Source organism: Salmo trutta, chromosome 28 (assembly GCF_901001165.1).
Source record: "Salmo trutta chromosome 28, fSalTru1.1, whole genome shotgun sequence".
NCBI lineage: Eukaryota > Metazoa > Chordata > Actinopteri > Salmoniformes > Salmonidae > Salmo > Salmo trutta.
In genome coordinates this window covers 34,217,966-34,235,204 of record NC_042984.1, presented here as the reverse complement: position 1 = coordinate 34,235,204, position 17,239 = coordinate 34,217,966, and the positions used below count along the sequence as shown (strand labels likewise).

The 17,239-nt window shown below is 44.6% G+C and overlaps 1 protein-coding gene across 6 annotated transcripts in view; it reads left to right on the top strand.

Annotated features, from left to right (window-relative positions):
• Nucleotides 1-17,239, top strand: part of LOC115166082 (agrin) — a 270,497-nt gene that overhangs the window by 197,585 nt on the left and 55,673 nt on the right. For all 6 annotated transcript variants that reach the window (XM_029719750.1, XM_029719747.1, XM_029719746.1 and 3 more), the window contains 2 exons: nucleotides 9,652-9,849; nucleotides 10,130-10,330. In XM_029719750.1, coding sequence (XP_029575610.1) covers nucleotides 9,652-9,849; nucleotides 10,130-10,330 — 399 coding nt within the window. The remainder of the gene's footprint in view (nucleotides 1-9,651; nucleotides 9,850-10,129; nucleotides 10,331-17,239) is intronic.

Sequence of the window (17,239 nt, the reverse complement as noted above, 5' to 3'; positions counted from 1 at the left end):
GTCTCCAAAGTGAACCAACCCTGTGAACGGGTTTGACAACTTGTCATTTTAAATCTTAACAGTGATGTTGGGTAAGTCTGAAGCTTATAGGGCTTTGTAAACAAAAAGAGCGTACTGATATGATCTACATGATTTTAAAGAGGTCCAGCCAACCTTTAGGTAAAGAGTGATGAGTAATAAAACTGTCTCCGGTGATAAAACGACGGGCGCTATAATAAACAGCATCCAGGGGTTTAAGAGTAGTGGAAGCTGCACTTTGATAAATAATATCACCATAATCAAGAACAGGTAGGAAGGTTGACTGTGCAATCTGCTTCCTGCTGACTAGAGAGAGGCAAGATCTGTTTCTGTCAAAAAAGCCAACTTTAAATCATAGCTTCTTAACAAACGCATTTGTATGCTTTTTAAACGTTAAATCATTGTCAATCCAAATACCAAGGTATTTCATTTATTTATTTCACCTTTATTTAACCATGTAGGCAAGTTGAGAACAAGTTCTCATTTACAATTGTGACCTGGCCAAGATAAAGCAAAGCAGTTTGACTCATACAACAACACAGAGTTACACATGGAGTAAAACAAACCTACAGTCAATAATATAGTAGAAAAATAAGTCTATATACAAAGTGAGCAAATGAGGTGAGATAAGGGAGGTAAAGGCAAAAAAGGCCATGGTGGCGAAGTAAATACAATATAGCAAGTAAAACACTGGAATGGTAGATTTGCAGTGGAAGAAAGTGCAAAGTAGAAATAGAAATAATAATATAAATAATTTGTATGCAGGGACTTGTTCGATTGCAGAACCATCATATGAGTGAAGATGTAATCCATCTGGAACAGTCTAATGAGAACTTGAAAAAGGCTGTATTTAGTTTTTCTCGTATTAAGCACAAGTTTTTAAAATGTATTTTATTTATTTAAACTTTATTTAACTAGGCAAGTCAGTTAAGAACAAATCCTTATTGACAATGACGGCCTATCCCGGCCAAACCCAGTAAGGGCTTCCTGTAAAGCTGCAAAATCGGACTGTAGGCTTGTCACAACCAGGGCAATTGCGTACATAATAGTATGATCCGCATATTGAATGAAATGTACATTTTTGAAACGATTGACCAATGGCATTTATATAAATAGTGAAAAGAACAGGTCCTAGTATCGACCCCTGCGTAACACCCTTATGGCCTTCAAGAAATTCTGACTTAATGGGGCCAGAGTCTGAATTTATTTGTTGGGGTAAAGAGGAGGAAGTACAAGATTTGACCATTTTCCAGAATTTTTGCCGTATTCCCCTTACAATCAGAAAGATTGATTACATAATAATCAGATTTAACCTTTCTGATTAGTTTGATACATTGATTCTTCAGTTGCCTAAAATATTGCCAATCCGGGCCTAAGTCTGTGTTCCTGGCCTTGATCCAGGCAACATTTCTCTTACGAATGACTTGAAAATTCAGTAGTGAATTAGGCATTCGATCTACCTTTAACTCTGAGTTTTGAAGGGGGCATGATTATCTGCAATATTGTTTAAGACATTTACAAAAAAGCTTAAAGCTAAATCTATCAGGTTTCAGGTAAGACCCAAGTGCAGACTGTGTTGAAGTAACAATGTTTATTGTAACAACCGGGGCAGGTAAATGACAGGTCAAGGCAGGCAGGGGTCGATAATCCAGAGTAATGGGGCCAAGGTACAGGATGGCAGGCAGGCCAAGGGTCAGGTCAGGCAGAGGTCGGTAATCCAGAGTAATGGGGCCAAGGTACAGGATGGCAGGCAGGCCAAGGGTCAGGTCAGGCAAGGGTCAAGACCAGGAGGACGAGAAGAAGAGAGACTGGAGAAAAGCAGGAGCTGAGACAAAATGCTGGTTGACAGACAGAAACCACAGGTATAAATACACAGGGGATAATGGGGAAGATGGGCGACACCTGGAGGGGGGTGAAACAGATCAGGGCGTGACAAAATCAGGTTCAAGGATTGCTGAGGTCACTAAAATAAAGATCATGTAAAAAAGGCTGTTCACTAAAGTCTTTAAAGTTCCTCTTAGGCTTAGATTTATGTATTCTCACATCTCTGACACAGACAACTCGGCAGTGGTCACTAAAATCCAGTGGGAAAACGCTGCTATCAACATATTTAAGCAATAAGGCCTGAGAGGGGTGTGGTATATGGCCAATATACCACAGCTAAGGGCTGTTCTTATGCAACCCCCCCCCCCCCCCCCCCCAAGGTGCCTTATTTCTATTAGAAACTGGTTACAAACGCAATTAGAACAGTAAAAATACATGTTTTATCATACCCATGTTATACAGTCTGATATATCACAGCTTTCAGCCAATCAGCATTCAAACCACCCAGTTTATGATTACATTTTAGTCATTTAGCAGACGCTCTTATCCAAAGCGACTTATAGGAGCAATTAGGGTTATGTGCCTTGCTTAAGGGCATATCGACAGACTTTTCACCTAGTCGGCTCAGGGATTCAAACCAGCAACCTTTCGCTTACTGGCCCAACGTTCTTTACCGCCAAGCTACCTGCCACCCCATTTATCTGGAGTATTCGTCAAAATAATATCAATCAAGGTTAAGTTTATGATTAGGTTTAAAATCAGATTTGATGACTTTGTGGGTGTCCCAGGTAGTGACCATTCTGCAGAGCTGCGTCCACAACAAGATACATGATGAACAACACTAACCTGCACCCATTTTCCCATAGAAGAGTAATTGATGATGACGATGATTAACATTTTCGTTTTACCGACGAACCATTTGCTCCTGTGCCTTCCGTTCCGTGTCTTTTCCGTGCTCTTAGTCCTCAGCCACAGTTGACGCTTGGTCGTTTTAGTCAGAGTTTGAATGAGATTTTCTGCTACTGTAAATGTAGGCTACACCATATGCCTGTATCTGTATAACAAATAACATGTATGTATCATGTTTTCTGTAGACTAACTTAGCACAGAGCAGACATGAAGAAAGGAAAATAAATGTTTAAATTATCTCTCCACCTTTCTCTTCTCTCGTAGGCTACTTTGCACAGTTCCATATTGCCTGCTAACCTTTTGGTCCTAAATGGGTAACAGTTTATAGATGTGATATAGATATAATGATCGAATAATGTAGAGTGATAGAGATGCCTGAAGTCATTTAGCTGCCATTATCCAAGATGCTAATACCTTAAACAATGTTAGCCAGCTTTACTGTTAGCTGTTGCTACCATCAGCAGACAGCGAGAGATTTGCCTGGCTCAGCTTAGCACCTTTACACTAGCTCTCGGCTAGCTCTACCCCGTTGCAGGGTTTCCCAACTGGCGGCCCGCGGGTGATTCTATTTGTCCCCCCCAAGTTTTCTGAGCAAAACAATGTAATATACTGTGCCTTCAGAAAGTATTCATACCCCTTGACGTATTCCACATTTTGTTGTGTTACAGGCTGAATTCAAAATGGATTATATATTTTACCCATCTACACACAATACCCCATAATGACAAAGTGAAATGTATTGAAAATGAAATACATATATATCTCATTTTAATAAGTAATCACACCCCAAGTCAATACTTTGTAGAAGTACTGTTGGCAACGATTACGGCTGTGAGTCTTTCTGGGTAACTCTCTAAGAGCTTTCCACACCTGGATTGTGCATCATTTGCCTATAAATCTTTTTTTATTCTTCAAGCTCTGCCAAACAGGATGCATGTTTTGGAATATTTGTTTTCTGTACAGGTTTTCTTATTTTTGCTCTGTCAATTTGGTTAGTATTGTGGAGTAACTACAACGTTGTTGATCCATCCTCAGTTTTCTCCTATCACAGCCATCAAACTCTGTAACTGTTGTTTTAAAGTCACCATTGGCCTCATGGTGAAATCCCTGAGCAGTTTCCTTCCTCTCCGGCAACTGAGTTAGTATCTTTGTAGTGGCTGAGTGTATTGTTACACCATCCGAAGTGTAATTAATAACTTCACCTGCTCAAAGGGATATTCAATGTCTGCTTTTTTATTTTTACCCATCTACCAACAGGTTCCATTCTTTGTGAGGCATTGGAAAACCTCCCTGTACTTTGTGGTTGACCTGTGTTTGAAATTACCTGCTCGACTGAGGTACCTTACAATTATCTGTATGTGTGGGGTACAAATTTGTACTCCTGAACTTATTTAGTCTTGCCATAACAAAGGGGTTGAATACTTATTGACTCAAGATATTTCAGCTTTTAATTTGTTATTCATTTGTAAACATAAAAAAAAAAACGTTAGTCCACTTTGACATTATGTGGTATTGTGCCAGTAAAAAAATCTCAATTTTAAATTCAAAACAAAAATGTGGAAGAAGTCAAGGGGTGTGAACACTTTCTGAAGGCACTGTATATATTGTTATTATTGCACATAAAATACTTTAAAAACACCAGCAAATCATCTCCAAATGATTTAAGTTTTGGAAAAATCTGTTCCAAAGTATTCCCACGCATAACAGAGAGATATATCAAATCAAAATCAAATCAAATTGTATTTGTCACATGCGCCAAATACAACAGGTTTAGACCTTACAGTGAAATGCTTACTTACAAGCCCTTCACCAACAATGCAGCTTTAAGAAAAATAAGTGTTAAGAAAGTATTTACTAAAATAAACTGAAGTAAAATATATATATGTGTGTGTGTGTATATATACACACACACACACACACACACACACACACACACACACACACACACACACACACACACACACACACACACACACACACGCGTATGTATGTATGTATGTATGTATGTATGTATGTATGTATGTATGTATGTATGTATGTATGTGTGTGTGTGATCTTATACAAATGTAAGCAAGGCTTTAAATGATTATATAAACAACACATCCTAGATCTGAATGAAATAAATAATCTTATTAAATACTTTTTTCTTTACATAGTTGAATGTGCTGAAACAAAATCACACAAAAATAATCAATGGAAATCCAATTTATCAACCCATGGAGGTCTGGATTTGGAGTCACACTCAAAATTAAAGTGGAAAACCACACTACAGGCTGATCCAACTTTGATGTAATGTCCTTAAAACAAGTCAAAATGAGGCTCAGTAGTGTGTGTGGCCTCCACGTGCCTGTATGACCTCCCTACAACGCCTGGGCATGCTCCTGACGAGGTGGTGGATGGTCTCCTGAGGGATCTCCTCCCAGACCTGGACTAAAGCATCCGCCAACTCCTGGACAGTCTGTGGTGCAACGTGGCGTTGGTGGATGGAGCGAGACATGATGTCCCAGATGTGCTCAATTGGATTCAGGTCTGGGGAACAGGCGGGCCAGTCCATAGCATCAATGCCTTCCTCTTGCAGGAACTGCTGACACACTCCAGCCACATGAGGTCTAGCATTGTCTTGCATTAGGAGGAACCCATGGCCAACCGCACCAGCATATGGTCTCACAAGGGGTCTGAGGATCTCATCTCGGTACCTAATGGCAGTCAGGCTACCTCTGGCGAGCACATGGAGGGCTGTGCGGCCCCCCAAAGAAATGTCACCCCACACCATGACTGACCCACCGCCAAACCGGTCATGCTGGAGGATGTTGCAGGCAGCAGAACGTTCTCCACGGCGTCTCCAGAGTCTGTCACGTCTGTCACATGTGCTCAGTGTGAACCTGCTTTCATCTGTGAAGAGCACAGGGCGCCAGTGGCGAATTTGCCAATCTTGGTGTTCTCTGGCAAATGCCAAACGTCCTGCACGGTGTTGGGCTGTAAGCACAACCCCCACCTGTGGACGTCGGGCCCTCATACCACCCTCATGGAGTCTGTTTCTGACCGTTTGAGCAGACACATGCACATTTGTGGCCTGCTGGAGGTCATTTTGCAGGGCTCTGGCAGTGCTCCTCCTGCTCCTCCTTGCACAAAGGCGGAGGTAGCGGTCCTGCTGCTGGGTTGTTGCCCTCCTACGGCCTCCTCCACATCTCCTGATGTACTGGCCTGTCTCCTGGTAGTGCCTCCATGCTCTGGACACTACGCTGACAGACACAGCAAACCTTCTTGCCACAGCTCGCATTGATGTGCCATCCTGGATGAGCTGCACTACCTGAGCCACTTGTGTGGGTTGTAGACTCCGTCTCATGCTACCACTAGAGTGAAAGCACCGCCAGCATTCAAAAGTGACTAAAACATCAGCCAGGAAGCATAGGAACTGAGAAGTGGTCTGTGGTCCCCACCTGCAGAACCACTCCTTTATTGGGGGTGTCTTGCTAATTGCCTATCATTTCCACCTGTTGTCTATTCCATTTGCACAACAGCATGTGAAATCTATTGTCAATCAGTGTTGCTTCCTAAGTGGACAGTTTGATTTCACAGAAGTGTGATTGACTTGGAGTTACATTGTGTTGCTTAAGTGTTCCCTTTATTTTTTTGAGCAGTGTATTTTAAACATATCTGTTTGGGTTTCTTGCGATCAATTTGCAGTCTACAAATGATTTATAATTCTGTTCCGGCCCCCCGACCATCCGCTCAAGAACGAATCGTCCCGCAGCTGAATCTAGTTGATGATCCCTGCCCTATTGTTTCAACTGGAGTTTGACGTTTAATCCACTGCAGTGTTGTTGGCTTGGGGGCCGATGTGACTCCACTGTTATTTCCTCTTTCCTTTCCCAAGTTGAAATCTCTGCACATAAAGATGTATTCCAATGGGAAATGGAGCAAAAGGAATGTTTGAGCCGGGCGAGCAAACTCAATTTGGAGACGGCGTGCGTGCGGCGTTAGGTAGACAGTTCTCACCGTGGCGCCGCGGGGGCGTAATGAATAGTCTTTATTTAAAAAGGCGAGCTGGTTGCGGGCAGAGCAAGGTAGCGGGCCCTGCTGTGTGTGTGTGTGTGTGTATGTGTCTGATACAGCACTATGGATGACAGCAAGTCTCCACAGAGGCAGAAGTCAGCGGAACAGGGCAATAAAAGCGACAGGCAGGCAGTGCTAGGCAAGGCCCGACGGAGGAATGATGATGGTGATGTGGGTTGGTTTATTCTGGGCTGTTTGCACTGCTTTACACAGGCCTCTTCAAACTCCACTGAGTCACCTCACCTCCCTCCACCTTCACTATTATCTCTGTTAATTATCCCGGCACAATTCATATCACTGGCATACATTGTGTGGTGTATGTGTCGATGGAGGCTGGGAAGTTTGTGTTTCCTTTTGTCCCTCGTGCGTTTGCATGCAGAGACAACCAGTGTGTGCGTGTATGAGTGGGGCCACCTTTTCGCAAGGCCTATGTGCGCTGTCATAATTAGATTTTCTTCCCCTCGGGGGGATCGAAAAATGGCGCATGGGGAAATGGTTATCTTTATGGCTCAGGTGCGGTCCGATAGTGAGATGAGTGACATTTTTTATTATTCTGATGTATTTTCTCCTCTCAATGTTTGAGTGGTGGGTGACCTTGTGTGTCTGGCAGGCTGGAAGAAGCAGAGACACGCATGGATAATAGACCACAGAACGATATCAATCGCTCCGTAAGGAATTTCATATATATTTACCTCAGAATAGATGAGACAAGAGACGAGAAGTCATTTAGAACAGAAATAAACATTGCGAGTTTTGCACAGTTGCTGTAAAAAGGTAGCGAGAGAGAGCAGAGGAGCGGAAAGATAGGGGAGAGAGGGAGGGGAGAGAGGGAGGAGAGACGGTGAGGAGGGACGGTGGAATAGTTATGGAGCAGGCACAGTGGGGTCGGCTGGGGAGTGTTTTTATAGTCTGGGACATTAACAGAGCCGTTCACTAAACAACTGTCTCTCTTTCTGATCATGTTAAAGAACAACTCCTCCTTCTCTCCCTTGTCGTAGCTCCAGTCTCTCTGACTAATTCTACTCCTCCTTCTCTCCCTTGTCGTAGCTCCAGTCTCTCTGACTAATTCTACTCCTCCTTCTCTCCCTTGTCGTAGCTCCAGTCTCTCTGACTAATTCTACTCCTCCTTCTCTCCCTTGTCGTAGCGCCAATCTCTCTGACTAATTCTACTCCTCCTTCTCTCCCTTGTCGTAGCTCCAGTCTCTCTGACTAATTCTACTCCTCCTTCTCTCCCTTGTCGTAGCTCCAGTCTCTCTGACTAATTCTACTCCTCCTTCTCTCCCTTGTCGTAGCTCCAGTCTCTCTGACTAATTCTACTCCTCCTTCTCTCCCTTGTCGTAGCGACCGTCTCTCTGACTAATTGTACTCCTCCTTCTCTCCCTTGTCGTAGCTCCAGTCTCTGACTAATTCTACTCCTCCTTCTCTCCCTTGTCGTAGCTCCAGTCTCTGACTAATTCTACTCCTCCTTCTCTCCCTTGTCGTAGCTCCAGTCTCTGACTAATTCTACTCCTCCTTCTCTCCCTTGTCGTAGCTCCAGTCTCTGACTAATTCTACTCCTCCTTCTCTCCCTTGTCGTAGCTCCAGTCTCTCTGACTAATTCTACTCCTCCGAGATGGTGTGTAGCGTTTTGAGGCCGGAACTGCTCTTTAGCTTTTCTTTTCCCCACTGTCTCTCGGTATCCATCACTCGGAATGGCCCTCTCCTCAAGGCCAATTTCTTCAACCTCCCCCTTCACCGTCAACTCCCGTCCCCGGTCAGACAAGTCCCCCCACCTTGTTAGCGCCTCAGTGCTAGCTGTCCCGGCTCTGTGTTTACAGCCAGTAAGGCAGCCCAGTTGGGTCCGATAGCTAGATGTGTCCTGATTAGCCGCCGCCAACGACCGGCGGCACTGGCTGGAACAGGGGGAGCGAGACAGAGCCAGAGGAGGGAAATAAAGAAGGCCTTTATCGGGACACGGCGCTGATAAAGGACGGCACTCACTGTGATTTATATCCCCCGGGTTCGAAACACCGTCATTGTCACGGTGATGCATTCCCCATCCCTGCCAGCCGCCACCTCGGCTACATATATTTTTCTGTTTATACCGCCTGCTTTTAATCAGGCCCCCAGGCTGGGCTGTCCACAGCGAGTGCCTGTGCGGTGCAGGCTGACTTCCTGACTTTATTAAGGTGTAATAAGGTGTAATACACAAGTTAATAACACAGGGGAGGAGAGGGGGAGGTTTTCCGCCTGAGTAGCCCGCTCTCTCCGTTAGCCATTAGCAATAAATCAGCAGCTGTTATTACCTAGCCACTAATTGAATGTGATAGCGGCCGTGCGCTGCTAATGCAATCCTCCAGGTGTAATTGGCAATCGAGGAGCGCTGCCCACCCCTCGCATCTCCGCTCTGGCTCTGTGTTACACTCGGGCTGCCACGAATCATTGATATCCACAGCATGTCGGTTCTAGGCTATGCAAGGCAGCCCGAGTGAATGCAACACTGAATGGAAAACATGCAAATGATCAGAGTCAACTGAAAATAGAGGATTCTTGACAGTATTCTCAGTCCAGATCATCCTACTGAAACTTGCAGCTGTGTGAAGTCTGCACACCATCTGGGTTTGGGGCCCTCTCAAAATGACTGGCCTTTCGAAGGGGGTTAGGTAAACACATGACATCATGGTGGCGTCACGGCTGTGGATTTTGCCACGCCACCCACACAGGCTTTGGATGAGCCAGTTCTATCTGCCCTCCCTCTCTCTCTCAACTCACTGACACAAACACACTCTCTTTCTCTCCCCGTTACCCATACCGGGTTTATTTACTCTCTCCAATCCTAACACTCTCCTACCTGTCTCCCTCCAGATGAGGCGTGTGCCAACTGTTCGTTTGGGGCGATCTGCGACGGGCAGTCGGGCCGCTGTGTGTGTCCGCAGGAGTGTGTGGAGTCCCACCAACCGGTGTGCGGCAGCGACGGCTCCACCTACGACAGCGAGTGTGAGCTCCACGTGCGTGCCTGTACCGAGCAGCTTGACCTGCGCGTGCTCGCCCAGGGAGAATGCAGTGAGTAATGCCAGCCAAGTGTGTGTGTGTGTGTGTGTGTGTGTGTGTGTGTGTGTGTGTGTGTGTGTGTGTGTGTGTGTGTGTGTGTGTGTGTGTGTGCGCCTACCAACAGTGTGGTTGTACAAATAGTAGGTCTTAAAGTAATGTCTCACTATTGTATTTTAGCAAGCATATTCCTTTTACATGATTCCAATCAATAGTTGCTGACACACCTGTGTGTGTGTGCATGCGTGCGTGCGCGCGCACGATCGTCCGTATGTTTGTGTGTGTGCATTTGCAGAGACGTGCGGCAGCGCCGTGTGTGCCTGGGGGGCCCGCTGCGTCCAGAACAAGTGCGAGTGCCCGCAATGCCAGGGCCAGGCCTTCTCGCCCGTGTGCGGCAGCGACGGCTTCACCTACGACAACACCTGCGAGCTGGGCGTGGCCTCCTGCGTCCTCAAAAAGAAGATCGAGGCGGCCAAGCCTGGCAGCTGCGACGAAGGTAGGATTAGATACCACTGATAGGGCAGAGGAAGTCTCAACCACGAGGCACACAGTGCCTTTTTAATCATGATTTGCTTCACTAGTGGCAGCCTAGTTTACTCAGGTTCTTTGTGGAGCTGCTCTCCTCTCCTACTGGCACGGTACCAGAGTCTCTACTCTGACAATCAGCTTTCTCTCTGGGTATCTTTGTCACCGTACGGTTGTCATGCAGATGATGTCAGCAATAGTCCCTTGTGGCCAGACGTAGTCACTGTCGTCATCGTCTGAGGACGCATGAACAACAGAGCAGGTTTCACCTGCCAGCAGGAGAGAGAGAGAGCGAGGTGATGAGAGCGATGGGGAGGGAGAAGTGGGGAGTGGAGGAGAGATGGAGAGGGGGGAAATGGACAGGGGGAAGAGAGAGATGGAGGGAGGGGTAGCGAAAGAGAGACTGCGAGACGGACAGAGAGAGGGAGGGGTAAAGGGGTGAGAGTATTCATGAATGATCATTTTCATCTACCATCCCAGTGTCTGTTCCTTCCCTCTCTCACTGTGTCGTTGTCTACTCTACTGTATACAGCCAGCTCTGCCTGCCAGCTCTGTCTGCCAGCTCTTAACGCCCGGCTGGTTTTGTTCAATTGAACTCATTGACTGAGTCGAGTAACCTTTTGTATGTGGACCATGAAGAAATGCACATATAAAACACACTGGAGATTTAATACACATACACACACACACACTGTGCCCCATATCATCATTATACACACACACTCCACACATACTATATACACATACACTCGGACACCACACGCAAACACACACACAAACACACACACACACACACTGTGCCCCGTATAATCATTATACGCACACACTGCACATGTAGTAAACAGTATATACACACACACACTCACACGCTTTCACTATGTGCCCCATATCGCTGTCTGGCAGTGGGCAAAGATGCTCTACTCTATAGCACCCCAAGGGCATTTATCTATTTGTGAAGCCTGGTGACTCACTTTCTCTCCTCTTTCTCTCTCTTCTCGCTCCTCTTTCTCCTCTCTCTTCTCTCTCCTCTCTTTCTCTACTCTTTCTCTTCTCTCTCTCTCCTCACTCTCTCCTCTCTCTCTCCTCTCTTTCTCTTCTCTTTCCTCTCTCTCCTCTCTCTCCTCTCTTTCTCTTCTCTCTCCTCTCTCTTCTCTCTCCTCTCTTTCCTCTCTCTCCTCTTTCTCCTCTCTCTCTCCTCTCTTTAGCTCTTCTTTCTCTTCCCCTCTCTCCTGTTTCTCTCACTTGTTCTCTCTATTGCAATGTCTCTCCAACTTCCATCTCTCTCACTTGCTCTCTCTCTCTGATAGCATACAACCCCCCGTTTGTCTCCCTCGCTTGCTCATTGTAGTTCTCAGAAAGCCATCAGCCAGTAACAAAAGAAACATGTTGTATTTTATTTTCTCTGTCTGTCCCCCTCCCATCCCTATTGTCTCACCACGTTGCCCTCTCTCCATCAAACTAGCATTGTCTCTTGACATAAAGATCACATTGCTTTCAGAGATGGGATCGGGTCCGATCGATAAACCTCCCCCAGGGGACACGGGTCCAGTTTTCTTTTTGTTCCACGCCTTGTCACCATTCCTCTTCCCCTCTAGTAGATAACTGACGCACAACCCCCCACTGCTAAAAGCTAGGACATTCTTAATGGGGTAGCTGTAGTAGCTTAATATTTTGAACAGGAACAGGGTTAGAATTTTCCTCCAATGTTTTGGGAAAATCTTGATTGAAAAACGACTTTCTTCTGTAAAAATACTCCAATTTATACGTCTTTAAAAACATGTTTTCCTTCTTTTTTTTTTATTAAGTCTTTAAAACCCTGTGCATGAAATTGACCCAACCCTATAGTTCTATTATATCATTGGACTAGTCAATGTATTGATCTATCACAACCTATTGAACCAACTGCAGCCTTTCCGATCGGCACTTGCCTACAGTACAACCCCTACCCACCACTCTCCCGTCTACAGTGCTGGTTGAATCCTCCAACTCCGGCCAATTGAACAATTTATTTGTTTATTTAGACCTGACTTAAAAACCTTATTCATTTGTCACAGGGTGAAATGGAAGCGTTTTTCCCCCCTTTTATTTAGGGTAATGAAAAATGACAGTGTTCTATACTGGGGGAATCTATCACCTGTTTAATTTCACACTCGGGTAGGCCCGGGCTCAGCTCCTTTGTCGACACTGACAAAGTGGCGGGGGAGCGTAGTGCATCACCTTGGGGCCCAGGCCGGTTTTAATTGAATACACATTTACTAAACAGGATTATGGGTGAAAATATCACACGGCAGAGTCAATGCACTATCCACTACCCAATACATATCGAGAGAGAACAACAGAGAGGAGGTGGGTGGGTGGGTGGAGAAGAGCTCATCAAAAGCTAATCAGTGGCTTTTTGATCTATCTATCTATCTATCTATCTATCTATCTATCTATCTATCTATCTATCTATCTATCTAGCTAAGAAACCTCCTCTCCCTTTCTCTCTTTTCTGAGCTCCCTACTGCTCAATCTTTCTTCGTGTAGGGTGGGTTTATTTGGACTAACGCGTTGTCACATCCTTCAACAGCTGACTGTCTGAGGGGCTGGCAAATGAAGCGAAAACAAACAGGAAAAGGTTCCGAGCAACAAGCCACCTGCGTGTTTGGGCCTACCAAAGCCACGCTGTTTTCGATCCCTTCCTAATAAACTCCAAAAACTCCAAAACACACACGCACACACAAATACACACACAAACACACCGGTGACGTGCCGGTTTGATAATAGCCCAGCCACTGACCTCACCGCACACACCGATGACGTGCGGTGAGGTCAGTGGCTGGGCTATTATCAAAGCCAGATTTACTCAAAAAGGCATGGGCTATTATCAAAGCCAGATTTACTCACAAATAAACTTTGATGAAGCCCAAGTTCACCATACAACAGATGGCTCCAACAACCAGAGTGACATAGGCTATTAGCCGAAATTGACAAAAAACTTCAAATGGAAATACCAATAAGCACACAGCCATGCAATCTCCATAGACAAACATTGGCAGTAGAATGGCCTTACTGAAGAGCTCAGTGACTTTCAACGCCATTGGACAGTGATGAATCCCACTTCACCATCTGGCAGTCTGACGTACCAATCTGGGATTGACCGATGCCAGAAGAACGCTACCTGCCTGAATGCATAGTGCCAACTTTAAAGTTTGGTGGAGGAGGACTAATGGTCTGGGGCTGTTTTTCATGGTTCAGGCTTGGCCCTTAGTTCCAGTGAAGGGAAATCTTAACGCTACAGCATGCAATGACATTCTAGACAATTCTGTGCTTACTTTGTGGCAACAGTTTGGGGAAGGCCCTTTCCTGTTTCAGCATGACAATGCCCCCGTGCAGCAAGCGAGGTCCATACAGAAATGGTTTGTTTAGATCAGTGTGGAAGAACTTGACTTGCCTGCACAGAGCCCTGACCTCAATCCCATCGAACACCTTTGGAATTAATTGGAACTCCGACTGCAAGCCAGGCCTAATCCCCCAAGATCAGTGCCCGAGCTCACTAATGCAGGGGCGGAAATCCCGGGGGGGACACGACCCCCCCATCCTGGGAAAAATATGATTTGTCCCCCCCAATATATCACTGAAACATAACTATGTAATTTAATTAATATTAATAATACGCAATGAAAGCAATTGTGCTGATTATAGACACTTAATAGTGCGTTTTTAAGTTTCAAAAGATTGCAACCCCCCAACCTTTGCCTCACAATGGTTTGATCCACTGCCAGTTCCTTAGCTTGCTACGTAACTGACGTGAGGTTAATCCAGTCAATCGCACACACACTAGCTGAATATGCAGAGCTAGCGCGCAAATATTAACTATTAAGCTAGCTAGTACCTATTCCATTTATGTGGCATCGTCAAAGATGGAATCAGCATGCAGATGATGTAAGTTAGTGCTTCAAAGTCCCTGTGATAAGGTTAGCGATAAACTGAAATCCAAACTGAACAGAACTACACTCTCTTCTACCATTGTCTTAAATATATTTAATGGTCTCGTTGCAAAAGCTAAATTGTCGCAAGTGAACTTTTATTTATTTATTTTATTTCACCTTTATTTAACCCGGGTAGCAAAGATTATAGCAAACACCACTGAAACTGAATTGGTGCTCGCTAGCTTTGCAAATTCAGCTATTGTTTGAAGCCAGCCAATATGAAACAAACTATTAAAATTACAAAAGGTTGCAGCATATGTTGTGTAAATGGTGAACTCATACAGCTGTCAACTCTTGTCATTTTAATCCGTTTCACATTTGCTAGCTACCTTTTAGATCGAAGCCCAAATAGAATGATTGAAGATGATAGAAGCCCATCTCCTACTGTAAATAACCTACACACTGTGTGTGTGTGTAGCCAGCCAGCCAGGTAGAAAAATGGCAGAAAAATAAAAGACGGACATCAGAGTATTTTTCAATACACCAAAACCCTAGTAGCCTAATATCTCAAAGACTAGTTGATAAAATGTTCATAAGAAAGAAATGAAATTCTAACGGAAATGTTTCACAATGATGTCATTAGGCAGAGCAGGCAACAGATGGCACACAGACAGCAGAGTTGGGGACAGATATGCAGGGACAGACTGGCAGAGACAGGGAGTCTCAGGTAAGTTTGTTGAGTCTTTGTTTGGCAACATTATGAAAGGTTCTCCATTTTTTTTACTTGTAAAATAGGAACATAATTGGAAAATGCCATGGATACCCCCACTCTCAACTTAAACTGGTGACTGAACTAAGATTTGTTAAAGGCAATGGTATTGCTGTTGTGATTAGTTGAGTAGTTTTGGGTACCGGTAGTTAGGAGTACGGCAAACACCTTATTTCTTTGGTTCCTCAATATACATGTACCATATTACAATGTAGGCTATGTGCTATGTGTTACAGCACTACTTTTGGTGTCCCCCTCAGGAATTGTCCCCCTCAGTAATTGTCCCCTCCAAAGTTGATATCAGATTTTCGCCAATGCACTAATGCTCTTGTGGCTGAATGGACGTAAGTCCCTGCAACAATGTTCCAACATCTAGTGGAAAGCCTTCCCAGAAGAGTGGAGGCTGTTATAGCAGCTAAGGGGGGACCAACTCCATATTAATGCCCATGATTTTGGAGTGAGACGTTCGACGAGCAGGTGTCCACATACTTCTTTTTTGTAGTTCAAATCGTCCAAAAAGTGTCTCATCCCAAAAAACTCTAGCTTCATCAATCAAATGCATCAAAGGGATGTTGTCTATTCTCATGTTCATTCAACAGTAGCCTAACCTGCAAATTGCATGTAAAATGCATTTAGGCCTACTGTACTAGTAAATTCATTTCATTTGTCTGACCGTCAGGGTAAACCTCTCAGTGACAGCGTTGGACCCATGTCCGTTATTTTATTCTGCAGGCACACAGCTGGCCCACGGACAGGTGGGAGACGCATCCCCAAAGCCTCCTTTGGTTCCATTTTCACACTGACACAAAAAGTCAAACACACAAACAGTAGCTGGTAGCACAGTTCTCCCACGCAGCACACAGGTAGGCAGCTACTGTACATCCAGCCGGTCGGACAGCAGAATCCTTCAGCGTGAGTGTGCCCCCATGCAGCCACACACGTAGAATTGTCGTAGTTAGTCGCATCCATTTTGTAGAAGACAAGATTAGGGCCTGCATTGAGTGGCATGAGAAGCCCCATTCCCATTACGTCCACAAAGCAAAAGTAAATGTCCAAGATGTGTAAAAGTCTGGGTAAAAAGTATTAATTGGTCATGACGTTTCAGAGAAGTGGACAGTCCAGTAGTCACTGTTAGCCTGCCCGACAGATAGCAGTGAGGGAGATGATGGTTGCCTTTCATTAATAACATCACGTCTTGTAGAGTTCCTGTATGCTGGCTCTGTCTGGTCTTAACTTTCATTGTAGTTGACGTTCTGCTCTTCGAACCCTCCAAACGGCGTGTAACATTATTCCAACTTGAGAAATTATTTGATGTGCAGTATAATGTCCATTTGTCAGGTTGTTTTTGATAGCTAGCTAGCTTCGTTCGATGCGAGCACCAAATTATGTTGACATGCCAAAATGTGCAGAGTTTACCACAGATTTACCCACACAACATGTTAAGGAAATACGGATGTGCAAAATATGAAGTCGTCTCAATGCAACAAATGAAGCTACTTCAAGCTAGGCAAAGCAGAGACTTCTATGCTGACCCTCTCCATTAATCATTAATGGCCGCGCTGGTCAACAATTTGAATAGATGGAAAGGAAGGCATGAATACCATGGCACCTTTCCTGAGATTTTGGTGCAGTTTTAGCACATTTGGAATTTGTTTGCATAAAAAACCACCAGAATCATTGAGAAAAAACTTTAGATAACAAAAAATAATGACCTTTCTCTAGTTTCCCTCCAATTTCCCACCCTCATCCTCTCTGCTTCTTCCCTCCATCGGGTCATCACCTCGTGCTATAAAAGAAGCACACATTTTCTCCTCCATTGCTTCTATCAGTTTTATTCCCTCACACAATTTCTCGCTCTTCTCTTTAAAAAAGGAAATACGAAAATCGTCTGTTTTTTTTTTTCTTCATCTCTCCGGAGTCTCCGCCGTTCTGTATTTGCTCAACTTAACGAAGATCCCTTGGTTAAATGGACTCTGGTTATGACATGATTGAGTAAAAGTAGCAGACAGACACAGGCGCTGAGAGAATAGCTGATGCAGACATCTTCCCTGCTAATTGAAAGGTTCATAGGCAGTGCGGGTGGCTGCCACATCAAAAACCAACAGCTAATTAGTGCCCCCTCCCTCCCTCCCTTCACTTTTATTTACTCAATGTCTTAGTTCTTCTTTTTTTTCTTTTATATTTATTTATTCTTTGAGTC